At 31.5% G+C, this 26,551-nt stretch overlaps 3 protein-coding genes and 1 long non-coding RNA gene across 9 annotated transcripts; all 4 read left to right on the top strand.

Moving 5' to 3' along the window:
- Positions 1-1,384, top strand: LOC131667380 (phospholipase A1-like). The gene is made up of 4 exons (XM_058940759.1): positions 1-111; positions 188-437; positions 522-788; positions 885-1,384. Exons 1-4 carry the CDS (start codon positions 1-3, stop codon positions 1,286-1,288), a joined length of 1,032 nt encoding a protein of 343 aa, XP_058796742.1. The 3' UTR covers positions 1,289-1,384.
- Positions 1,385-15,616: 14,232 nt separating this feature from the next.
- Positions 15,617-19,323, top strand: LOC131667377 (vitellogenin receptor-like). Of its 6 annotated transcripts, none has more exons than XM_058940753.1 (10): positions 15,617-15,648; positions 15,714-16,115; positions 17,907-17,999; positions 18,060-18,149; positions 18,222-18,311; positions 18,556-18,651; positions 18,719-18,814; positions 18,881-18,976; positions 19,043-19,135; positions 19,209-19,323. In XM_058940753.1, the coding sequence occupies exons 2-9, from the start codon at positions 15,954-15,956 to the stop codon at positions 19,109-19,111; spliced, it is 792 nt and encodes a 263-aa protein (XP_058796736.1). In that variant the 5' UTR covers positions 15,617-15,648; positions 15,714-15,953; the 3' UTR covers positions 19,112-19,135; positions 19,209-19,323. The 6 variants fall into 6 exon arrangements, with proteins under 6 accessions (XP_058796736.1, XP_058796734.1, XP_058796735.1 ...); XM_058940751.1 differs by having other exon boundaries at positions 15,714-16,256; XM_058940752.1 differs by lacking the exon at positions 15,617-15,648 and having other exon boundaries at positions 15,706-15,816; positions 15,884-16,256.
- Positions 19,324-21,942: 2,619 nt separating this feature from the next.
- Positions 21,943-23,012, top strand: LOC131667391 (uncharacterized). Its single transcript, XR_009302193.1, has 3 exons — positions 21,943-22,164; positions 22,294-22,392; positions 22,747-23,012. It is a non-coding gene; the product is annotated as an uncharacterized LOC131667391 (long non-coding RNA).
- A 1,666-nt stretch (positions 23,013-24,678) lies between these two features.
- Positions 24,679-26,141, top strand: LOC131667385 (omega-conotoxin-like protein 1). The gene is made up of 3 exons (XM_058940766.1): positions 24,679-24,813; positions 25,332-25,446; positions 25,822-26,141. Exons 2-3 carry the CDS (start codon positions 25,351-25,353, stop codon positions 25,960-25,962), a joined length of 237 nt encoding a protein of 78 aa, XP_058796749.1. The 5' UTR covers positions 24,679-24,813; positions 25,332-25,350; the 3' UTR covers positions 25,963-26,141.
- Positions 26,142-26,551: the final 410 nt, after the last annotated feature.

The following is a 26,551-nucleotide window of genomic DNA, read 5'->3' as shown; positions in this document are numbered from 1 at the left end:
ATGAACATTTTAATTATAACATTTAGCTTGTATTCTTGCTTGATTTTCAAATCAGGTTATGGAGCTGGTTTCGATGGACAAGCATCATGTGCTTGGGGGTCTAGCGATTCGGTGAGTTTATAAGTAATTATTATATTTTTTAAATGAGGAAACAAAAATAATTTATCAAATTTATTGAATTCATTAGAACTATAGAATGATGTATCGCTCAGTTGACGAACAAATATCAAGTTTTTCTCTTTCTGGAAATGATATAAAGTTTCTCTTTTATAACAAACAGCGGATTTTAAAAAATGAAGCCTATCCTATTCAAATATTCATAAATGATGAACTTTCTTTAGTTCAAAGCGGTTTTGATGTAAAAAAATTAACAAAAATTTTCATACATGGATTTCAAAGTAACTTTAATAAAACTGCGAGTGTTCTTATCCGAAATGGTAAGAACTGAATATTATATAAATGTATATTAATATGTTATATTTATACTTATATATTATGATATGATTCCAATATACCCTTAGCTTTCTTGAAAAGTGGAGACTTTAATGTAATAGTTGTTGACTGGAGTCGAGCTCAGTATTGGGGTCTTGGTCATGCTATTCCATCAACGTATGAGGCTGTCGTGAAAAAGCTAGACGCAATTGCAGATTATATCAGTAGAATGCTTCGATTGTTGGAAAGGTATGGAGTAGATTTGAGTACCACAACCATAGTTGGTCACTCACTTGGAGCTCATGTAGCTGGTCTTGCAAGTTACAAAGTAAACAGCAAGATCGGACGAATCGTAGGTAAGTTAATTTCAATCATTCAACTTCTTTTGCAGAACATGGCATATCTTTAATAATAATAATTATTCTAAGTGATTATATGCTAATTAATGATAGGATTAGATCCTGCGGCACCTTTAATGTCCAATAAAAGACAAGGCGAAAGGCTCTCAAAAGATGATGCTATACAAGTAGAGATTATCCACTCTGAAATTGACGAATGTGGATTGAAAGACCAATTGGGGCATTATGATTTCTACCCAAACAGTGGACATCGTCAGCCTGGTTGTACGACATATACATGTTCCCACGCAAGATCTTATAAGTTCTTTGCAGAATCTCTTGACCCTAATTCCAAAGGTTTCTATGGTAATTTGTGTAACGATTGGACATCAATGAAAGAAGGGATTTGTAAAGGGTTAACACTTCTTATGGGGGGACTGCAAACAAAATCAGCTGAACATGGTCTTTACTATGTCAAAACTAATCATAATTCACCTTACGCTCGGGGTCATCTTTAATTTCCAAAATTATTCATCGAACTTACTATGGATAGTACTCTTATTACTAGTTAAAATGATAATAATATTACTATAAATAAATATATTCCTTTTACGAAGTTTGTAAAACACACATGAAATCAAATAAACAATGAAATTTAGATATAATTAATCGTGTTTTATTTTTTTTATAAAAAAATATTTTCAAATAACTTAGCTAACTTTAATATTCTAATAAAAGATTTAATTTAGGTAGTCACAAAATTTTTGCTTTTCACAAGAAAATTTGTCAATTTATAATTTTAGATAGCTATATCATTTTATTATAAAGAAAATAAGTAAAAAGTTTCATGACCGTTGCCCAAACTATTTTAGAATAGTAAATTTTTGGGAATAAAAGAAAAATGAGAAATCATAATTGAAAAGTCTCAATACTTTTTTTTAAATTGATCAATTATTTCAAAAATTTTATCAGTTTCAAAATCAAAGACAATATGACTTCGAAGTTTCATAAATTTAACTTTCCTTGCTCGATTGATATCGAAAAAAGAAAAAGTAACCAAATACGTGTGCACACATATATACATACATTTTTGTGAAGATTCGGACATTTTCTAAAAACACAATTATTTTCCTAATCAGCGATGTCAAAAACATAAAAAAATTTTAAATTTAGGCAGTCGAACGTGTCCATCATTGCAAAGCTTTTTCTTCGAGAAAACAAAAAATTGATGAGTCGTAATTTTATATGCTTACTAAAATAATCTTGCTAATGAAAATTAAATATAAATGCAGAGTTTTGTATTATGATAATAAATTTATTAGCCGTGTTACCGCTTTGTTTACATACAAAGCAGCTTATTGAGTTAGTGCTAAAACAAAGCCAATAGGTAGTGTTTCCTTAGTTTAGTTGAATCGATTATGGAAGTAATTTTTCGTCCTCTTCTTTGACGTAGACTTGTCTTCTGAATGACAGAATGTGAGAGTATTCGGATTTGTTTAATCCTGCTCTTATGCGAGTGATGCTGGAGACTAGGTTGGCTCCTCTTCTGTTAAGCATTGGAGTAGAATGTCATGTGGTATGACGGGACGTAAGTTAGAGATGATGACCCTTTCGTTTTTTCCAATGAGAAGTCTGATTTTGAATTTCGTATTTTTAACTGTGATTTCATTGATAGGCAGATTCACTACTAATCTTGTGTCGTTTTGAAGTAAACACGTACTCTAATGCCTGATATCTTAGATATGAGTTTTATGTTGTTAGGGTCCGTGAGAATTACAAGGCCATCAATATAGTCTATAGTCGCTCCTTCAATTGAGTCTAAAACAATGTCATGTTCTTTTGTCGTAATTAAAGCGTAGCTGCTAGATTTTGGAGCAGAGAAGGAGTCGATGCTGTGATTTTCTTTTTGGCCGTTATTCAGAATAGAAGAAATTCTTGAAAAATTAGTATTTTCTAACAATTCGTATTGATAATAAAACTTGTCAAATAAGAGATTTGGAGAATTGAATTATTTAGTGTCGATAAATCTTTGAGTGATTGAGATCAACGTACATACCAAACATTCAAAAATTTGCAATGAAATTGGTTTTACTCGACAGGTAAATCGATCAATTGCATCAGCAAAAAGTGGATACCTCAAAACGTACGTCAAATATTTCTACGAACCACTAAGTCGTATGATTTCTTGAGTACTTGAGATAAAAACGACAGCAAACACAATAAGATCGATAATAGCAAGAGCATGAGCAGGAGCAGCAGTAGCAGCCATACTTTGGAGCGCAACGTAATAAAAAAAGCAACGTCGAAATGGACGTCCGGTGAAGAATTAGAGCTGTAAGGTTCGCGGTATCTATCAACGTAGGACGGCTCCATTTATCAGCCAATAGCTTCTGTTTCCTCCCGTAGAATGCCCTGGTAACTACTGTCCAAGCGAGCGTTGCGTCAACCATCTCTCCAGCTGACAACAGCATCTCTCTCCGTTTATATATATATACGCCAGCGATTTATTTTTTCGCGTGCTAGCGCTAGAACTAACGCCAATGTATGTATGTGTATATGTAGGGTGCGTATGTGAGAGAGGGTGAAGCCTGATCTCGCGCCTACGAATTTGAAGCGCGTCGAACGATGAAAATTAAAATTTTTGATCAAGCCGGCGTTGCTTCGACAGCCAATCGACAACAAACTCTCTCTTTTCCTCTCTCGCTCTCTCCACTTAGCCCGTCTATGATTGCATCCTTTCTGTGGCTATAGCTAACGCACTTTTGTAAGGTTTCGGCTGCTGTTGATGTTTTGTAAACATTATTGACAATTAGCTGATAAAACAAAGTTTTTTAACTATAAATTTATCATTCTTTAATATTCTTTTTTCTACTTTAAAAATTATGAAACATGATGAAAATAGTGAACAATTTTAACGCAGCATAAATCATTATCATTATAAGCATTAGTTAATCCTTTTCGTTATTTTAGCTTGAGTAATATACCATTATTCTTTATAAGTTTGATATATGAGTTGCTATCAAATTCAGATCCATGTTTAATAAGTATAAAAAAACATTGGCACACGTGAGATATTCAAATAGATGAATTGTTTTAAAGGTTTCGTTCCATAACCAGTGAACCTTTCCTTTTAATGATTTCCTCCTATAAAAACTGTTTGGCAGTAGTAAAAAATGGACTGATATTTAGTGGAAGGAAAGATATGAAATGCAATAGCTGGATATGAAGAAAGAAATTACATTTTGATATTTTTAATGATCTTGTTGAATGTAACTAGATATTTTAGCAGATTCTTTGTGAATAAAATATTATATTAAAAAATAAATCAAATTAATTATCAAACTGATTTTATATAAGAAAAAAAACTCTGCTAACACTTAAAAGTTGAAATTTAACTCATTAACGGATCGACGGCAAGGATCATTAATCATTTGACCGTCCGGGTGGTGCCGTCCGGAGCCTCTGCAAATATCACGAAGCTATTTGCCCCAACACTTAGAAAATAACCTGTGCTAGCGATGGATTTCCCTTACGTGGATCCTCGCGCTGCAAACACGTTGAGACGACGGTGCCGTGCTCGGAAGAGCAAAAAGAGAAGCGGGACCGGCCAATGTTCCCAGTTTAAATATTGACCGATCGTTTATCGACAGAAGTCGCAGTTTCAATCTATCCTTAACGGCCTGTTCGGATTTGTTATTCTTGTCTAAATATACTTTATCTATTTTTTAATATTTATTCGAAGGTTTAATGACTTTTTTGTATGTAAGATAGAACTTATGAGTATTTCCTCTCATAAAAAGAGAACCTGACAAAGTAGAACCAGTTTATTTTTCATCTGATTAGCTAAAAAATAGTCACGTAATCAACTGTTAATCGATAATATATGTATTATGTACATTCGTGAAAGATTATTGCAATTTTTCATAGATAATTAAATGTTCCAAAAAATATATCAGTGTAAATGGCATGAATTTAATACGAATTGATTGATTTAATCATACTAATCTTAAAATAAAAACTCACTGATAAGTTGATAGAGAATTTAATTGAATCTTGCTCTATGCGAAAGTTTAAGAAATGAAACATATAAATAAATAGATTATCATGATAAAATATTGTACAGTGGTTTTGGCTTAATTCAATTACGTAAAATATAAAAAAAATTTTTTTAAATGCACTAATTACAATCACGAATATCACTAATTACGAACCGTGAAAATACGCTATTCACGTTGTGAAGGATGCGATTATAGAATACTGTAATATTTTTAGGACTTGTATGACATTGTTTATTGTATTTTTCAAACTTTTTAATGATTTTTTAAGACAAAACTTCGGATGATAAAAATTTAAAAACTTCATTCATAACATTTTTAAACCAAAAGTATCGATGTAACTACATATTTATTTACCAATAAATAATATCGTCGGCTATATTTCATATCCGTTCATGGAATATTTAATGCACATAAAATGTTGAAATTTTTAATTTGGCGAATAAATAATTTGTTTGTTTTATCCATATTCGAGGATTAATATATAAACGTGAGAAAACGACGAAAAAGATGAGTGCGCTAGGTATCACTTTTTTATATGCAATATATCCGCCGTTTTCTTCTATTGATTGAATAAAATAGTATACAGTTTTGAAACAGATTTTAACTCTATGTGCCGTATCTATAGTTTGAAAGAATATTAACTCGATATAAAATTCTTAGAATTCAATTGAAATAAAAAACTCGACTATATTTATCCAAAACTGAAGAGTAGGAAAAAAATGCATTCTCGATAATAATTTTTCTGAGTAAAATACAAACTATCACTTTGAAATATTGATTTTTAAACATTCTTCTGCACTTTCCTTTTTCTTCGAAACATTGAACACTTCAATAAAATAAAGCTTATTCTTTGAGGGTCGTATTTTTGATACTTCCTTGAAGGTTATTCAATGAGTGCAAAGTTTAGAAAGTGGAGCTTTATTAATATCGAACCTAATAAAAGCTGAAAAAGAGAAAATATGCTTGCAACTTGTGGTTTTGACTTCGATAATACAATACCGGGTGGAATCCCGTATTTATTTTGTGTAAACGTCGATGTCTGTAAGTATTTACAGTAAGTTCAAATAATTGATGGTAACGACTTTCCATCTAACCTCCCCTGAAGTTTCTCAGAACAGATGAAGCAATTGTTCATACTAGTTAATAAAGCTATACCGTTTGATGGAAAGTCGTTGGTATCATTTATTTGAATTTAAATCCTTGTCCATCATTAGCATCAAGCAACTATGCTCAGTAAACTGTCTGCAAATAAATAGCTGTGCACATAATAATAATTGAACGAGAGAGGGAGAAATGAAAAAAGTCAGACTCACAGACGGCCTTAAAAAATGCATGACCCGTCGTTGCAACCCCTGAAAGGCTGCAGCGCCTCCATCATTCAGCAACATGGCGGCGGTCGAGGTCGGTGGTCCAATGACTATATCTATACAACACATAGAGTAGCAGCAGCGGCGATAGCACGTGAGCGTGTAGCTATACGCACTACCACACACATAGCGAGTCGGTTGGGGAAGCTATTCCTCTATTCGCGTCAGGCAGCAGAGGAGGACGTTGGCCCTTCTAAAAATCATTCGTCTCCGAAACCATTCGGTGAAAAACGTTCTAGACGCAAAGAGAGAGAGAGAGAAAGCCCACTTTTTTTTTCTTTGTCGTGCTTCGAATGATACTCTCGCACACACGCGACTGTCGCCAATGCGCTACTGAGCAAGCTGCGGATGCAACATAAATTAAACTGCATAGCCGGAGAGAGAGACAGAGGTTTGCACCCCAATCAGCTCTCTCGCTCGCGTGTGTGTCCATGGTCATCGTTGCTGTTGCCATATTATCGACGCGCTTTTCGCTGCACTCTCGCTCTCATTTGTTTATGCGTATGCGTGTGCGTCGTTGATGCACGCTTTCGTTTGGCTGTGTGCTATATCGAGGGTAGGGATGGTTATGCGCAGGATCTGAAAAAATTCATGCCAACCGATTACGGTGGGGGTGCCGATCATTTACGTTTGGTTACTGTAAAAAACAGAAGTAAACTTTTAGACAAACATTGCTCCAGTATACTGCACGACCTTTTGTCCGAATTTTCTGTTTCTCAGTGTCACTCTATGATACTTTAGATATTTGTATTTCGAGAAATTATAGAGTTGTTTTACACTGCATTGAAAGATAGCTCGTTTGTGTCATCGCCTGCTTAACCGAGAATGAAACCAAAGTAGACGAACGAGCGTTCCTTTTCAAAATTTGTTAAACTTTTGCTTTTACTCAGCTGCACACGAAAAAAAGTATTTCTACGAGGATGAAAATACGTTTATTAGTTGACAACTAAGTCAATATCATCTGTATCATATTTTTCAAATAAAAGTTGCAGTAAATCATGGAAATGTAAGCGAAACTAGGTAGGTTTTTTTACAAAGGAACATGTTTTCTCCACACTTTATTTTCTAGCAAAAAATAACGTATTTTCGAGTTGTATATTAATAAGCATTTCATAAAATTGTTTATTAGGTATTAAAAAGGAACCAAGTCAAAATTTTCTTCATTATAAAGAGCCTCAAAGAGAAGTTAGATTTACACGCAGCAAAAAAATAAAACGAGGCAGAGGAAAAAAGTAAGAAAAGAAAAAAATGCACAGGTGCATCGAAACTTGGTTGTGCGGCAGCGGCCGTGGCTCCTAATAATCAAATGTGGGAAAAATGCGGGTGGTATTACATGCCGCAGCTCAGGGAGAGAAGGAAAAAAGAGCGAGAGAGGCGCAGGAGCAAAATATAATTGCAAGTTCGCGGGCGCGAGAACCCATCACACAAGGTGAAATTGTATTCATAACACGGCCAGAAAGAGAGCTTGCGCCGCCAAAAAAAGGATGGCCGAAAGGCAGTAGAAATAGAGAGTGCGGTGAACGTCTGGGAAATTGGATTTAATGTTGTCAGGCTGCTGCTGCTGCTGCTGCTGCTGCTGCTGCTCGCTCGCGTATCAGGCAACGCGTTCTCTCCCTCAAACGCAAAAAAACAAGGCTGCAAGAGCGAGAACAAAAAAAATGCAATAAAATAGAACAAAAAGAAATCTAGCGCGGGAGCGCGGGATAGAGGAAGAAATAAAAGCGGCGCAGGTTCTTTTTTGATTGAAAACTCAAGTGCCCTTGCGCGATCTTAATCAAGGGCTGGAAATTTTTAGCTCGATCGATTGGATAAACGAGTAGAGTGACCACCCGCTCGCTCGCTTGCTCTGGAGCTATCGGACTCTCTTCCGCCAACTGTTCTCGTATGTTTTTACCCTCTCTCTTGCTACACTGTTTTGATCTTTTAATATGACTTTACTTCTCGGCGCTTATTGTGTAACGAGAAACTCGCAATGCTGTGAATTTTAATATCTGCTTATGCCTCCGTGCCCACTTGTCCGTTTTAAGGATCGCGTCAATATCTGTATCGATTATTCCGGTGTTATCGTTTGTGAATCTTTTTTTTTTCTTCAAATACATAAATATCCTCTTTTATATTTTCAAATTTTCATATCTTTATCCGATGTTTTTCGTGGACGTTGTCAAATAGAATACCTATTATCCCGATAGCTTTAGTCGGTTCAAATTGATTTTTGTGGTACTGTTCCCCCCAATATAATTTGATGATCAACAATCTATTGATCAAATGGCGCTACAAATGGCAGCCCCTGAATTTATACAACCGGTACGACATGCGGGAGTTGCAAATAGTTATTTTTTTAGAAACACTGTTACTTTTTTAAATTGATTCGATAGTCAAATACAATCATACTCAACGCAGCCTTTTCCTCTATTGCTACTATAAAATTTTAATTCTTGTCAATCATTAAAGAAGCTTTCAATAATGCATTACAGAAGCCGCTTTTATCGACAAAAACTGCACCTATCCTTTTCTCTCTGCCTCATTGTACATTCATAAAGAAGCCGCATTAGTAAGCGCGTGCGCATGTCGGTCTCAGTTCAATTTTGTGACGGCAGATGTCACTTATGGTATGCCTAATAGACTGATAAAGTTTTGTCTTCTCGTCGCATCTCTGTGCGGCTCCGAGGGCAAAAGTTTTGCTTCATTTGAGTGAAAATTATCCTTTTTAATACACTTTCAATTTGATTGTAATAATCCAGTATCGGACAAACAGATTTATTTTTAAATTCGATCCGGTGACGCGTGTATAATTAAGCAACATATCGGGTCGTTAGTTCCACACCTATCATGATTTCAAGTTTAACATTATAAAGAATATTAAATCAAAAGATGCATTAAAAAGATTAACTAATTATATAAGCAAAAATGTGGATAAAAGTGTTCCAACGATTATTACATTTTTTAATTCGGCTAAGACATTTGATACGGTGGATCATAATAGCTTAATGAAAAATTGTATTACAGATACGGAATAAGAGGTAAAAAGGGTGCTTTTCTAAGAAGCTACTTATCTGATAGACAATAAAGATTTAGATTAAACGATGAAACTAATAACTATCAAATGATCGAAGTTGGAATTTCACAGGATATAATAAACTATAAGGAACATTTCGTTTATATTGTATATTAATAACTTGCGAGAAATATATAAAATTATTTTGTGTTAGCATACACGGATAACACACCTGTGATATCAAAAAGTTATATTATTAATACAGACAAAATTAATTAATTACTTAAATGTATAACTAACTCGTTAAATATTAATAAATCATCATTGAACACGATAAAACAGTCCATAAGACCTTTGGTAGCTATGAAAAGTGAAGAGAAAAAGGTATCTTGACGTAATATTTAATTATAATCTTAAGTGGTTTAATCATACAAACTTCATAGATAACTAAACTAAATATTTAACATTTATTTTTTATAAAATACGAAAAGTCCATAATACGACCGTACTATTACAAACATACTATATATTTATTTTTATGAAGGTATGAATTACGGAATTCAGATATGGAGTGGTGCTGAGAAAGTTATTTCATACCCACTTAAAAACTTATAAAAGAAACTTCTGAAAATAATCAGTAAAAAAAATTTGTAAAGGAAAATTATTCACTGCCACTGTATCAAAATAATGCTTTAGAATCCTCATCTTATCATTATGATGAACAGAGTAGAAAATACAATAATTCAAATAGCAGCAAAAAAGGGTCAAAAGTATTCAAATTCCTCAAATCAAGAATACGATGTATAAAACTCACAAAAGTTACGTTATTACTATTAAAATATTCGATAGATTATTCAAAGAACCAAAATCTTTATATAATGAAAGAACCAACAGCTTCTATAATAAAATTTAATGTTGTGTTTATTATCGTATTTAGGTTATTACAATTAGATTATTTATTTTTATTTTTTATTAAGTTTTATATAAAATTCCTTCAAACAAGAAAAAATTTTTCTTCTGAGGAAAGGTGATCACTGACAGTCAATAATTAGAATATTATGAAGTAAATTAATAAATAATGAATAAATAAATTCACACTGTTAATTCAATAATATTAAATTATGTAACTGATTTGAATCTGAATCAAGCTACTGGAGAGTATGTAATTAATATTCGAATAAATAATTTTATTCTATGAAAAATATAAATGAACATATGTTGGACAATAGAATATCAAAATAAATAAATAATAAAATATCATCTGTATTTCAATAAAATGATTAAAATAAAGTGACCATAATTTTTTACTCTGCATGTTTAAGAACTTTATGAAGTTTTTAAACTTCTTTTTAAGTTTTTAAACTTTTCTTTAACTTTCAATGGAAATTAAATTTCCACTGAAACTTCCAAAAATGCATAGAAAATCTTCATTTTCCTAGAAGCAAGCCATATTAAGGTTGAGAGTATTCCACGATAAAAGCAATTAACAGTACTTCACTTTTTATTTTTTCTTAGGTGTTACAATGTGTAAAAAAAAGTGTACATCGCACTCAGACGTTATCAACAACGGCTCGTAATTTTCCTCTAGTGGTTGACAACATATCCGAACACGATAAGGAATATTCAAAGTAGAACCTTCTAATGCTTCTTTAAATTCGCCTCGTCACCATTCAATATTTTGAAGTGGCTGGCATTAAGGACACATCTGCACACAAAAGAGGGCACATTTTCGAAGAAGCTGTTTATAATGCGGTCGCACCCTTACATCCGTGACTACTTAACAAATATTTTACATAGGAATACTACTGAAAAGCTAAACTTGAGATACGACCTTAGGAAATTGCGAGGGAATGGTTAGAAATTAAAGCTCAGAACCTTTAATTTTTATGTAGAGCTTTGAGCATTTACCATCTGGATATCGAGTCGCTTAAAACAAGTGATAATTAATGATTACATATGAGAAAATTGTTAAAATCAAATATAAAAAAACAGCGCTAGGAAATTTATAATGACCGCAAATTAATATGAAAAGTTAATTTGCTGTATAAAGTATTATATTCCTTGATAATTCATGGAGCTAACATTGATTCATTATAAATGAGATTATTTATTAAGAGAAAGTTTATATATGCATATCGCTTATCTTTTATTTTATTCATTACACAATTAAATGAAAAATAATAATGCTTGTTAATAAAAAAAAATTTTCTGTCATTTTATTTCTTGAAATAACAAATCGTGAGTATAGCGCCTATGATGTTTATGCAATTCACGTAAGATACTAAACTTTAACTTTGCTATATGGGTAGGGTGTAAATTTTAGGACATGCAAGTTCTAAAAGTTTATTTCTTCAGTCCGCTAAAGTTGTTTTGTCCTGCTACTTAAAGCTTTCTTTTATCGGCACTAAACGTTATTGCTGCGTACATATAACTATAGACGAGTTTTTTTTCATACTGTCTTGTGAAAGTCGTTTCGTGAAGTTTTTTTTCCAAATCTTATCGTTGCTTGGGGTAATAAAGTATACGCGTGTTCGAATTAAATGCCAAGCAAGACGAGCGAAGATAAATGAAAGAAGTGGATCGGTGTAAAAGAAAGAAAGCCTTACAAATGGGGAAAAAATGATTGTGTGCGGTGAAAGAAGAAAGAAAATGTTTCACCAATTTACAGTAAAAGGAATCCATAAAAAGATCAGTGCAGACTTTTAAGTAGCCAAGATGTAAAAAAGGATTTATGTAGTTATTCAAATATACATCAGTTAGAATGTTTTTCATTGTTCCGAAATCGATGTACTGATACAGTTCATTATCCATTGTTGGTTTAAGATACTTTAGATTCTGGTATACGTTTCTAGAATTTTAAACTTTTATAGAACATTCGAAATTAGTATTTACATAAGAGTATACTATTGCCGCCTGCAATCTATGGATGAAGTGAGTTCTCGATTGTGATTTCATGTCTAGTAAGATTTAACATCGTCTCTTATATTTTTTCATACGATATTTGTAAAAGTGTTGAATCAGTAGGCCTCATTTATTATCTGAAAAAATGTATTGAATATAGATTGAGAGTCTTTTGAAAGTTTAGAATAGTACTAGCAAGTTAATTAAAAAAAAACAGGATATTTAAAAACCTTTTATTCATATTACCGAAGAGAGTCGTTGAAAAAGTAAAAATCATCATATAAAGGTATACTATTTATATGTATATTGTTAGAGAATCTGTAAAATAGCAAATGATAATAAAGTTTTTAATTAAATTTTACATTCCTAAGATTGATAAGTTAAGTAGAAGAATTGCATGTAAAATACTGACGAGACGAGTCTCCGATATAAGCAATCGGATAACGTTATTTTGATATTTGGCGTAACCAAATATTTTTTGCATGTTTGCATTTCATTAATTATTAAAACCGCGAGTCTAGGCAAGAGTTTCGTAAAAGAACTTGTCTGAAAGAAGCACGCAAACAATCTTTTTCCGCAGTACTTTAGCATCGTCGTATTCTTTCTCACACTCCCTTATCATTAAAACGGCTTTTACGGTCAAAAGAACAACACATATACGTACACAGAGAAAGTGAGAAAGCGCGAAAAAACGAACGCGTGCTACGTGCCCGTCGTCAAAGCACACTGCTAAAAAAGGAACGGGAAGGAAAGAAGCGGTGCTTTATGAGTTGCGCGCTTGCGGCTGATGGCTTTGACTTCCCGCATTTATTTTACGATTCGTCGCTTCCTTCGCCGTGAATTTGATTCAAACTTCGAAAGAGAGAAAGAGTGGCCATCCGGAAAGAGATTCGCGACCGAGCTGTGTAAGCGCACGCGACTTGTTTATTTTCGACCCTCGACGCGAAATAAACCTTGACACCCCAAGTGAGATATATGAAAAGCCAATGCTGCTAAGGGATGCGGAACTTAAAGAAGTAGGGTGAGGAAGTGCAGAATCTACGATTTGGTTGCTTTTCGAAATCAATTGTGACGGCGTGTTTGCTTTTCGACTTGCAGTGTTTTTCCGTTTATTTACTAAAGTGGCTTCTATGCTTACTCGCTTTCATCAGAATTTGTTAATTAAAGAGTGATAGAACAAACATATTTTTGCGTAAATAAAGGATATATTTTTCTGACAATAAGATATCTTTATATTATTTTAATTTAAGTTATTTTAATAAAAGCAGAATGACCACGAACTGCAATTGAACTGACACGTGAAAGCCAACTTGATTCATTGTTCATAAACTATTTATCTTGTTAAAAATAGTACTTTTAAATCTCGCAATGTCTCCAAGTGGCACAATTAGCATCGTTTAAAAAAATCCCCTTAGCCAGCGGAATGAGTACTAAAATAAAAAAATAAAGGGAGAGAAAGTTTCATTTCCTAGTAAATTGCCGGGCTAGCTCCCTTCCTCTCTCTCTCTCTCTCTCTCTCTCTCTCTCTCTCTCTCTCTCTCTCTCTCTCTCTCGCTGTTTCTCTCCCTTTGCTCTCGCTTCAACTTTCGCGTATGCATTTCTCGCGCTTCTTTTGACACTCTTGCGCCTGCTGCTCGACGAAGGACTTTAATTGACACGCGGCGCTTGCTTCGACAAGCTTTTCTAAATTAATGTGCTTTAATGCGCACACTACGTGCGCGTGTGCGTTATACGCGCTTTCTTCTTTCTCTCTTTGCATGCCTTTCTTCGCAAGTTGCCTGATGCTTCGACACGCTCTTTCATTGGCCTGCGTTTCATTAATTAACGTCGTCGACGATTCGCGCTTGCTTTCTTCAGACTTGACATATACAAGCGTGCGTACACGTACGCCAAAAGAAATGCTCTCGCTACAGGAGTCTTGGCAGTCTGCTACGTACACTTTTCGTTAATTAATAAGATGAAAATGTTTTGTGATTACCCGAGGGTAATCTAAAGGCGAGGAATGTTCATTGCGAAAAGCGCTTTTCTCTCTCACTACGAGGGTCGTTAGCAAATATTTATGGCGTTTTAGGAGCAATTAATTTTAAACTAGCGCTGCTTTTTCTTAGCAGGCATTATGCGCTGCGCCGCACGTTCTTTCAATTGCAAACGTTTGCTCTACTAATGAACGCACGGTCTGTATACAAACATTTACTTTAGTTTCGCGAATCGTCTTTTTATTTACTTACTGGGTTAGAGGACTACTCATTTTTATCGTTTAGCACGCGCATACACAAGAAAATTTCACGTCTTGCGGAAAAAATTAATGAGGAGCAAGCTTTCAATGGTACGCTACATCAATTAGTACGTGCATATTTTCACTTTTAATTACGCTTACGTTGCTATTCTTGTCCCTGACGTATTAATTTGAAAGAGGCAGAAGAAATGGAAGAAACGACCCTAGCTCACTAGGTAAATTCCAAGCCTACGCGGTCAACTTATTCACATCAAAGTGCACGCGTTTCAAGACTGGACATTCTCCAGTTTAAGTATCCCAGCTCAATAAATAAATGCATTGTACTTGCATCTATATACACCCACACCATACGCGTAGAATCCGCATAGGGCTCCGCCAGTTTGAGCTAATGCGCGCTCAAGCTGCAGTCTGCCTTCTCCCCCTGGCAATTGCATGGCCCAAGTCGTGTTCCACTCTGGTCAGCCCTCACGGCCACGCTAAATCACAGCCTTGCCACAGATCCAATTATCAAATTGTCCGGCTGCGAGTATACGAGCCAGTCTCTTTAACAGCCCAAGCACTTTGCCTCTCGAGAAGAAGCAAGGAGACACGGGCCAAAACCACGCGAGATTTATTAGTACATTGGCAATGCTACTTCTTCGGAGAAGATTGAATGGAATACACGAGACGATGTATTCTAACGGACCAAGTTTCCAGAGACATTCTAGCGCTGATTTAATTCTATTAAAAGGTCTTACGTTGGGAATCACAGACGATAAAAACTCGTTGCTTTGCCCTTCCAAGTTAAATACGGATGTATTTTAGAATTATATTGTCTTTCAGCAGTTTCATATAATATTAGGCTTCCTTATGATTCACCAGATATGATGCTCATCAAAACGATTGCACAATAAATATATTGATAAGAAGCCGAATATACGAAAAAAAGTTATCACCAAATATAAACGAGTTGTAATCTGATCAATGTTATAAACATAATATTGGCGGTTGTGATTGTTAAGAATATTTTTATAAGAGAAAACTGATAATTTACAAGTACTTGGAAATCAAACGATATAAACATGATAAGATCGGACTCCCACGAGGAACACGTGCATTCTTCTTCGATCCGTTTATTCTTTTGTGCTCGTCTTCTAGTCGCACGATCGTTTCATTGTTTTTCATCTTGTTTTTCATTGTCAGTTAAACTTTACATTTCTTTCCTGACGTCACACCGAACCAAGAGATAAGAGTTTCTGGAATTGATTTAAGCTTACTAATCTTTGCTCTGTCTTCTGTCTTAGAATAGATAAGAAAGCGAACGAAATAAATGCTCTAATGCGTAAGAGCAATAAGCTTATTGATTCTAAAAGTGTATTTCATAAAAATGAGATTTCAAAATTACAGATGCTGCAAAGATGAATACTTGTTATCCTTTAATTTAGATTTATAATGATTTTAATAAGTTTATGGAGTGGTGACGTAAATCAATACATAAAAAAATCGATACGTATAACTTTATTAAAACTCACATACAATTACAAATGCAGAAAAGTGTAGTCTCTTGATCTTTCTAGCCAATTCTTGCTCACCTATGGCAATTCATATGAATTACAATATGCGACACGCTGATTGCTCTAACATTTCATGGGCGAAAGGTCGACGAACCACAGCCAAAAATATTGGGATGGTCTACACACGAAGAGACCTCGTCGCTCCCTGGGAAAATATCAATTGAATCAATTTCAGCAAGCGGTTTCGTGCGACGTGCGATACCGCCGACAGCTTTACGTGGACGAGTATTACATGGTCAGGTGTAGGAATATTACGCGCGTGTGGAATAAAAATTATTGCCTTTGTACGAATGTTGGTGTTGGAATGCGTGTTATCCGCAGTGGAAACAATGATGCTGTCAGGGGGAAAAAATTTCCAAGACAAGGCTACTATATTGTTAAGTAATGATTAAAGCATAAGGAATAATTGAACGTATAAAATAATAATATTAAAAGACATTAGATGCATTGTTTCTTCAAATTTTGATTTTGAAATTTCGAAAAATACTTATATCATTTATCATTACATAAATAAATTTTTGTATGTGTTAACTTATTGTTAAAAATATAAAGTTACAAACTAGCAATTAACAAAAACATTATTAATTCACTCTTAAAGAAAGGTATGACCTTGCCATAAACAGTGTCAATAAACATCACACTTTTTAAGTGTACGTTTTTAGTTGAGCAGTTCAAATTCGAAAATAAGAAATATAGTATATTTTGAATTCGCTAAGAAGGTGACATGAATTATATAAGTAGTATCATAAATAAATCTTTTCGAAAGCATGTATGAAAGATTTCTTTATAAAAACACACGGAACGTCTCCAAGGGCATCTATAAAGAATTAAAAGATAAACAATTTTAACAATAATTGTTGCTATATTTCAAGTGACTCGGTAAAATGTTTAGAAAAATTAGTTTTTTAGATGGTCGATCTAGTCTTTCCCTTTCGGACCCTTATAAGCCAATCTTTATTATCAATTTCGCCAACGTTCAATGACGTTTTTAAATCATTCTTCTCAAGGCACAAGTATTGAACAACAATTACATTTATGTCAAAACAATTTTCTTTGCGTAATTTTTAACAGGAATCGTCAGAAGAAAGATTACCGATAAAAATGTAAATTTCGCTCAATACTTGCACCATGAAAAGGGTAATTTAGAAACGTCAACAAAATATCGGTGAAATTAATGATAAAGATTGAGTTGGAAGGATCTAAAAGGGACAGATTTGATTGGTTACCTAAAACCTCGTTTTCGTAAACAATTCTATTGTTAGATTCTACGTAGAAACTTAAAAAATGTTATAAATCTATGTGTTACATATACCTTGAAAATAATTGATAAACGTAGTAAATATAAAAAAATTTATTAATATTGATCGATTATTAATTATTATTTATGGTATTTGGCACAAAAATGAAACTTTTTATGTGATAAAGACTATTTGAATAATTCAATAAATGATAATGATCAATGTTATTTTCATAAATGTTTATCGAAACCTTTGCTGGTGCAGTATGTACATACAATATTTAAATATAAGTGTGTAGGTAGATGAAAGACACTTTCAATTTTGATAAGGTAAATGCATCGATTGTCATAATTTCTTAATATGGATATCACAATAATCTTATTTTTTACGTTATTGAATCCGGGTACACGAAGTATATAAATTGCTGGAAGTTACACAGAGCATAAGAAAGTTTTTGTCAGGAGTAATTAGAGTATCAATAGAAAAAGTTTTGCAGTAATAGTTGCAATTTTTTCAATAAGCATTTTACCAAAATGAAAATTTTATTAATCAATATTTGTTTTATATTACTAATCAATTTTGTTAGCAGTACTGATGCGATAAATAATGAAGCATTTTCTAATGCAAAATGCATTAAAGAAGGAGAAGATGTGAGCCATATTTTTTAAATAGAATTATATTTATCAATAATATTTTTCCAACAAATTTTTCCAAATGAAGAATGTATTTTTAACATATAATTTTACTATTTATTATACCTTTGTAATTTCTTATGTTATTTTGTTTAGTGTAAAAAAAATAGAGATTGCTGTTCATCGATGAAATGTGACAAGCAAACTAAAACTTGTCAAAAAAGAAAGTGTCACAGTGAGCGAGAATGGGTAAGAAAACTAACAGAACTAAATGATGTAGTGATATTATTTGAAAATATTGAATTGTAGTGCATATCTAGTCAACAATGTTGCTGGGGAATGAGATGTAACAGAACTATTTATCAGTGTGAAAAGCACACTTGTCAAGAAAATGAACCAGTGAGTCACTAAAATATAAATTATATTACTTACTGTAGAAAAATAAGTATAATAACAAAAAGTGAATTTCAGTGTTCATCTATGGAGAATTGTTGTAAGGGAATGATTTGTTCACCTTTGTCCCATATATGTGTTCGAATTTGCTCAAATCAAGAAGAATCGGTAACAAAATGCCAGAAACTATATAAATATTTTGTCTGAATACTTTTATTAAATGTTCGTTAAATATATAACTATTAAATTATATAAATATTAAATATATAAATATATAATTATATAAATATTTAAATTATATAAATATATAAATATATAAATATATAATTATATAAATATTAAATATATAAATATTAAATTATATAACTATGTATTTACGCGATACTTTTCAATTCTCTATGAATTTTTTTAGTGCAAATCCAACAAAGACTGCTGTGACGATATGATGTGTAATATGGATAAAAATGTATGCGAGAAAAAAGAAATGTGTCATCAGGAAGATGAAAACGTACACCATTGCTATTTGACACAAAATATTTTACATAATCCTTTTAATTATCAATATATATTTTTAGTGCAACTCCAACGAAGACTGCTGTGACGGTATGATGTGCAACATGGATAAAAATGTATGCGAGAAAAAAGAAATGTGTCACCAGGAAAATGAAAACGTATACCATTGCTATTGATACAAAATAATTTATGTGATATATTCAATCATCAATATATATTTTTAGTGTAACTCCAACGAAGACTGCTGTGACGGTATGATGTGCAACATGGATAAAAAAGTATGCGAGAAAAAAGAAATGTGTCACCAGGAAAATAAAAACGTATACCATTGCTATTGATACAAAATAATTTATGTGATATATTCAATCATCAATATATATTTTTAGTGTAACTCCAACGAAGACTGTTGTGACGGTATGATGTGCAACATGGATAAAAATGAATGCGAGAAATAAATCTGTCGTCGCAAACATGAAATGGTACACTCATAACTCAAAATTTTTTCTGAAAAATTTTGCAAAATCATTTTAAACATTAATAATTTAATTTCAGTGCAGTTAGACCAAAGGCTGCTGTAATGGTATGATGTACAACACTGATTTTGAGTGAAAATGAACAATGAATACTTTTAAATAATAAATGATAAACTTTTATCATGAAATACAAAACTTATTATTGTAATCTGGTGTCAATTTTTTTGTTCTACATTGAATGTCAGTAAAATATTACAAGGTGTTCCTTTCCTATACTCGTTAATATACACGTGATAGATGGGTGTGTGTATTTGTGTGTATGTGTGTGTGTGTGTATGGGTGTGTATGTATTCACCTATCTATCACCATTGCTCCAATTTTTTCTTCTTTAATATAATTTTATTATTTTAATTTTATTATAATTTTATTATATATAATTTTATTAAACTCATTTAACTGATTTTGGTTCGCGCAAGACTCATTTCGGAACTCATTGTTTTTATTTAAGGATCGTTCATAAACTATTTGTTTTTTTTACTAATCAAATTTTGAGTTGCAAGCTTCCAGGATTTATTATAAAATTTTCACACGTCTATACATACACTATCCATCAATCACTTTTACTATATCTATAACAAAATTAGCAGAACTATAAAGTTTTATATTAAAAAAATTATTAATTATTACAAAAAATTGTTATTATCGAATTTGAAGGTAATGGCAAAAGCTTTCGTTTAAAGTCAATAGATAATCAAGAGATAAAATTGTAGTTTTACGCCTAAAAAAATGAAGTCAAACATTTTTTTTTCTATCTCCATTCAACTCTACGTCAATTTAGACGCAGTGTAGATAGGACAAAAATTGCGACAGAAATTAAAAGGTATTTTCCTTCTCTTTCAAATGTCATCTTGCAGGTTCTCATGCGATTTTTTACTAGTTATGAACATTTTTGTAAAAAAATCATACTGTTTTAACTGTCTACATATCTTTAATATAATGGAATTTCAGAAAGAAATGTTGCTTTTTTGTTTGAAATATATGATAATAAAGAAATTTAAAAAAAATTTCAGTTTTCTAACAATTGAAAAAAAATAATCTATTTCTTTTTTCTTAATTTCATGAATAGCTGTTGAAAAATATTTTAAATAAATAAAGTGATGATGATAAACTATTGTATTAGAAACAACTTTTTAAATCTTTAGAAACAAATAATATTTATCTACATATATAGTGATACATATATTGGTTTCACTACACTCTCAACATTGGGATAATTAATTTGACACTTCTTTTTGTTATTCATCCAATACAAATTTGTATTACGAAAATTACAAACTCTTTTGTGGATTGGATTCTTCCATATAGCAGTGACTTTCATTTTTGGTGCAATGTTACTATTTTTGAACATTCTAATCATTTTCCTACAATAAGCGCATGTAATATTTGGTACCCAATCATATTCCTCACATTTTATTTTAAAGTCGAATAATTTTTCATGGAATATCAATATATTAGCAGATTACTGCTGGTCCTTGAAAAAAGATATACCATCAGAACTTAAAAAGAACGGAAGAGGAATCCACTTCGCAGATCACTTCACAACAACGTTGTTCAATATAAAAATAATCAACTTGAAGCAATTTTCTATAATTTCTAAAGGTGCAAATCTTCTTTATCGCTTGAAATACAGCTAAGTATGATACATTTTGAATATGTAATATTAATTTTGTTGTTGCTGTTATCACTCTTTGGATTCTGTGTTTTTATTTTGTCTGTACATGCCTATGTTAATGTATAAAAATATAATCCGTCCCTTGGCATAGCTTATGTGAGCACGTGTCCGACTATGTTTGTCTATTTATGTCGAAGACATTAAAATGAACTTAAAACTTACCCAATAATGAAACCGACTTCAAATACGAAATCAGCTATTCAAAAAACCTATAGATCCATTATTACAAGTTTTATTTAATAAATTATGTGTATTTGACTGTGAAATGACCTTGAACATGATGTTGAAGGGTTAAACTAACCCCGGATTCGGATTTAGCAACCCGAAAAACCTATATGCCTGCTATTTCAAGTTAGTTTTCATGAATTCTGTAGATTTGAACTTGAAATGACCTTAAACCAATTTTAGATTCAAAATCAACAACCTCGAAAACATATAGGTTTCTTTATATATTTTTTGGTACTTAAAATTTTTTTTTGTGAGGCTGTATTATTGACGATATCAGTGGGTTTTTTATGCTTCAATATTTAGATTTTAGAAGATATAATGTTGCATACCATTTGATTATAATCCATGAGCGGAATGGTCCTTCAACAGGTCCAGGTCTTGATGGTATCGTAGGTAAAAACAAATTATAAATTTAATGTAAATTTATCCAAAAAATATTTGTTTCTATCCATGTTCTACTAGATTGATTATATACCTTTTAACTATTATCTATCTTTTTTTTATATTTGTAATAATTTACTGATAAGAAATTTAATAAATCTTAAAGGTCTATAAGTACATTTTTATTTTTCAATTATACATGTGTCATTCATCATTCTAATAATACACTATTATATGTAACTCTATCTCACTTCACATTTACGTTTACAGTATTCAAAAAATTTTTAATTTTTATTGCACTGAATGATATAAGCGATCAAGCGTTACCGAAGCCGATAATCATGCCATGTAAAGATGGGAGAGTTGAATCGCAAGTGTTGTGCGACACACTGCTTTGGTATAAAAATATTATGCCACAATTTATATTCACAATGCTTTTATCTTTTAAAGAAATAATTTTATCTTTTGAAGCATCTGTTTGAATTGTATCGCAATAATATAAAATCTGATTGATATAGAGCTAAACTAAATCAATAAAGATAAATGTTTACTTCTTGAAACATGTATCTTTCTAATCAAAATGAGTTTATCTCGACAAATAACGTATATAAAAGGTGATCGGCAATCTTGAAATAGTCAGTTGTATTAATCTGAAGAAAACGTTTTGATCACATTAAGACGAATTGGAAATCATGTGAGTACAATGCATTAAAGGTTATATTATGTTAAAATTTTGTTGTAATTTTAGTACGCAACAATTGACAATAAGAATAATTATTGATCCTAAATTAGTTTTGATGATGAATATCGATTTCGTTTTCAGAAAAAAATGTCTAAAGTGATTGCATTTCTTTGCATTGCCTTTTTGGCAATTAATTTGATAATGGCTCAAGAGCCAGTTTGCAAACCGGGAGGTGTTGTGGTAAGTAAGCATTAAAATCGCAAAAATAGATAATTTATGTATTACTTTTACTCAATAATGATCCTACATTTTGTGTAAATTAATTTTCAAATTTCCAAACAGAAAAACTCAGAATATCTATATTAATAAAAATATATATAATAGCTACTGATCATTTTTATACAGTGATGTAACGAGTTTCGATTTACATATCATAAAAATAATAACGAATTAAATAATGTTGCATGTGATAGTTTTGAACGACTTGAATTCTCTTTCTCTGAAAATCGTGATTATAAATTAGAACAAAAACTGTATGTTTTATTTTATGTATGCATTAACATTAATTTGATTTTTATAAATTCCATATAATAGTGCAGCTCAACATCTGAATGCTGTACTGGACTTATCTGTAATCCTTGGGCTGGGCGTTGTACGAAACCTAAAGTAACAACTACGACTACTGATCCCGATAGTAGCGAAGAAATTTCTGCTACAACTGAAGAAGATCCAGAATAAACAATTTCTATCGGAGACATTCATGATGAAAAGAAAAATGAGATATTTATACAATTAAATTATATATAAACTCATTCATGCATGTACATAGACTATTAATAAATTTAAATTTTTCAATATAATTATTTTTTTGTATTTATTTATTGAATATAATTTATTTTGTTTGTGTTTTATATTTCCATAACACTAAATTCAATAATGTTTTAAAATTTATTCAATTGTAAATATTTTAAGATTATGTATACATAATTTTTTATGCATATTTATATCAAGCGAAAAATCGATAACCAACTTCCCTACATAATATTATGATTGTTAATTTTATAAAATTATAAAAAAATTAGTTGTATCAAGTAAAAGATATCTCAGTTTCCCAATCGAAAAGTTGTTCCATATGGATTACTGAATATTAGGTCATTTTATTATATCAAAAAAGTTTTAATTATTGTTTGTATTTACATTTAAAAATATATTTCTTGTTTAATTATAAGTGATAAGAATTAATTTAAATGATCATTATAATAGTATAATAGTCAAAAACTTATTTAATCGCTAACTGCTGATTACATGGAATTATTCATGCGTCAAACTATCCCCTCTACTCTCGGCTGAAACGAATCTCTTTTAAGTGCGAAACAATATAAGTAAAAAATAGCAATTACAAGAATATTTGTTTTTCTATTTAAAATATTTGTATTGTAAGAATACATGAATTTCGACATCGACTTGGAAAATCCATTCAATGAGCAAAATCTTTTTAATTTTTATTATTTTATCTATTATATTGTGTTAGAAGTTCATTGAAAAAATTTAATTTTTTTTTTAAATAATGCGACTGGGGATTCCAAATGATTTGATTTGGATTTTTTCAAACGCTTTATGTATGAATCGTACTTTTTATTCTAGATAAATATTACTGCGTAATATCAAAATCATAATATTTTTACATCCACCGCTCACAATAATGCTGTTGATAACGACTGTTATAGCTCAAGAGAAAACTAAGGAAAAATCTTGCTGTGCACGGTTAGGATATTTGAATATAAAAAATAATGCCATATAACTTATAATTTTTATTACTGAATGCACAGAGTTGTTTATACGATCACTGACAGTTTATATACACTCATAGTATACATAGAACGCTGGAGAGGTCCTAGGTACCTGTAGACATTAATCGTGGTTCCCTATAGTCATGAGTTTCTAGACCTATCTCCCTCACTGCTTTTAGATCGGTGCAGGAGGAAATTTTTACATACATCATGACTGGACCTATAGTTTAAGGGGTAATCCTAACCACTGACAAAATGTGTATCAATAAATGGCCTTCGAATCCCTAGTAAATATAAATGACCTATCGGGAATAGACCTTTTCTTCCAAAAATACAATATGATCTATGTAAAACCATAAGGCCTAATTTGATTGAAAATGTAATTAGATAGCTAATAAACTTTATATATATTGCGCATTCTTTGATAAAATAGAGTATTTACTGTATTTCTTTTAATTGTAATCTAAAAACTGGTTTTCATAGTAATTTTTATACTAGTTATACTAATACAATAACAATGTCTTATAATATTAAGCTACAGTTATCGATAAATTTTCTTAACCTTCGATCCAACTTAATAATTACATCGTCTATTTAACAAATACGATATTACTGTTGAATTAATGATGAATTAATCGTAAACAAAGATTTTTGTTAAAACATAAGTAAGTTCAGGTGTCAAATAAAACACGATACAGTTAATAATAATAACAAATAGCTGGATTCAGACTATAGACGCAGATGACAAAGCGTAAAACCCGGAACGAAGCCTTGATGGTATAAGAAGGAAAGATTCAACGCGAGAGATTCAGTTGAATACGAACTACTGTCGAGATAGTGTCTCATTTCTTTCGTTTTCACAGTTAAACTAGTGAGTACAAATTAATATATACAATTGCTACTTTAAAACTTGTGTAGGCAATGTAAGATGTATATTGACGTTGAATATGTTTATTCATTATCAAATCTTAACAAACGAATTAGTTTGTGAATAGTGTCATCTATATTTATGCCAATATATTACAACAGAAGATTTTGAAAGTTGAAAATAATAAATTGTTTTATAGCATAATACGTTACTCACTAAAAAAATATTCAGTTTTAGTATAATTGTGTTAATATACTAAATGTTTTTTTATATTCACCTTCAACGAGCGTGATTTTAACCTTCTTGTAGTATTTTTAGAAGTATTACGTGACTGTAGCATTTTAAAGTGCGCTGTAACTATACATTATTGGTACAAGTGATTCTCCCTCATAACTTAAGCAAAAAATATTTATTGTACTAATATAGTGTCTATTTTATAAATAATGTAGAAAAAAATATAATAATCAAATTCGTAATAATTTGTTTCTTTTTGTTATTAAAAACTTGATTATTTACTGTAGAATACTTACATCAAGCAAAATGTCGAAGTTCATGATGTTTGCATTGGTTTTCTTATTGACCACAACTCTTATCTCAGCAGCTAGCAAAGACAGATGTGGTAGACATGGTGATTCGGTAAGTAAACGCTATTTATTCAAATTAAAAATCGCCTCTTTTCGATAAGAATATTTCATAGCTCATGCATATTAACTAAGAAACAAAGTTTTGTTTGTGAAACCGAAATTCACGCTTTTTAAAATTGCATCAATTTTATATTATATGAATTTGGAGAGCGAAACATTGAGATAAAACTTTTTGCGTGTGCTAATAAAGTCATATCACGAAACGTATACGAGGCCAAGGACAAAAGTTTGAAAGTAAAATTGGTAAACAATGTCAATCTTAATTCGGAAAAATATTATTTAAACATATTAAATTTAAAAATTAAAGCTTTTTGAGCAGAAAAATAACGAATCCAAAAATTTTATAATATTATCTTGTTATTCACAGTGCATTACTGTTTCGGATTGTTGTCCAGTAAAGCAAATGGCTTGCAACCGTTTTGCCCACAGATGCCAAATTCAAATTACCGAGGACGAATTGATGGCTCAACGAGAGAAAATCCTCGGACGTAGAGGAAAAGACTATTAACGTTAAAGATCAACTCTAACCATGACAAAAATTCTATAAATATACAATCTAAATTTTTTCAACGATCTGTCCTAATTCAATAGACTGATGACTTTTATTTGTAAATGTTTTTTGCTTTTGTCAAGCAAATTTTTTAAAAAGTATATTAAGTAATAAATTTATAATTGAAACGAAAATAAGAGTATTTTATTAAAATTAAAACCTGGATTTGAATGACTCTTTAATTAACAATAGAGAGTTATTGAAAAGTTACAAAAGTGTTTACAGAGTAAATGAATATCCATAAATCATTTAATCAACTGTGATCTGACCGAACAAGATTATAGGTACGTAGATATTACAATAACAGTGATACACTTGTTTACAATGACTAATATGTCCTTGCCATATTCACACTTTCTCTGATTCGACATCATATGTTCGACAGAGGACGTCTCTTTTATCTGAACTCTGGCGATTGTAGTGTTTATTTCAACGCCTACAATTTAGTCGAGGCAGTCAGTCGCTCTATAAAAGTTTTTATTTTACGACTTTTATTCACACACACATACATGGCAATATAATTTTATGTAGCTAATGAGATATAATA

This window comes from Phymastichus coffea, unplaced genomic scaffold (assembly GCF_024137745.1).
Source record: "Phymastichus coffea isolate CEN01 unplaced genomic scaffold, Cenicafe_Pcof_1.1 PCOF00065, whole genome shotgun sequence".
NCBI classification, from domain to species: Eukaryota; Metazoa; Arthropoda; class Insecta; order Hymenoptera; family Eulophidae; genus Phymastichus; species Phymastichus coffea.
The sequence above is the reverse complement of the archived record's forward strand: the minus strand, read 5'-3'. Positions and strand labels throughout refer to the sequence as shown.

What these genes read in the sequence shown, in the direction of transcription:
- LOC131667380 (XM_058940759.1), top strand. Translation starts at nt 1, where the DNA reads ATGAACATTTTAATTATAACATTTAGCTTGTATTCTTGCTTGATTTTC. An exon ending in CTTGGGGGTCTAGCGATTCG is followed by an intron (nt 112 to 187) that starts GTGAGTTTATAA and finishes TGAATTCATTAG; the next exon opens with AACTATAGAATGATGTATCG. An exon ending in GAGTGTTCTTATCCGAAATG is followed by an intron (nt 438 to 521) that starts GTAAGAACTGAA and finishes ATATACCCTTAG; the next exon opens with CTTTCTTGAAAAGTGGAGAC.
- LOC131667377 (XM_058940751.1), top strand. Translation starts at nt 15,954, where the DNA reads ATGGGCGAAAGGTCGACGAACCACAGCCAAAAATATTGGGATGGTCTA. An exon ending in GTCACAGTGAGCGAGAATGG is followed by an intron (nt 18,000 to 18,059) that starts GTAAGAAAACTA and finishes ATTGAATTGTAG; the next exon opens with TGCATATCTAGTCAACAATG. An exon ending in CTTGTCAAGAAAATGAACCA is followed by an intron (nt 18,150 to 18,221) that starts GTGAGTCACTAA and finishes AGTGAATTTCAG; the next exon opens with TGTTCATCTATGGAGAATTG.
- LOC131667385 (XM_058940766.1), top strand. Translation starts at nt 25,351, where the DNA reads ATGTCGAAGTTCATGATGTTTGCATTGGTTTTCTTATTGACCACAACT. An exon ending in GTGGTAGACATGGTGATTCG is followed by an intron (nt 25,447 to 25,821) that starts GTAAGTAAACGC and finishes TGTTATTCACAG; the next exon opens with TGCATTACTGTTTCGGATTG.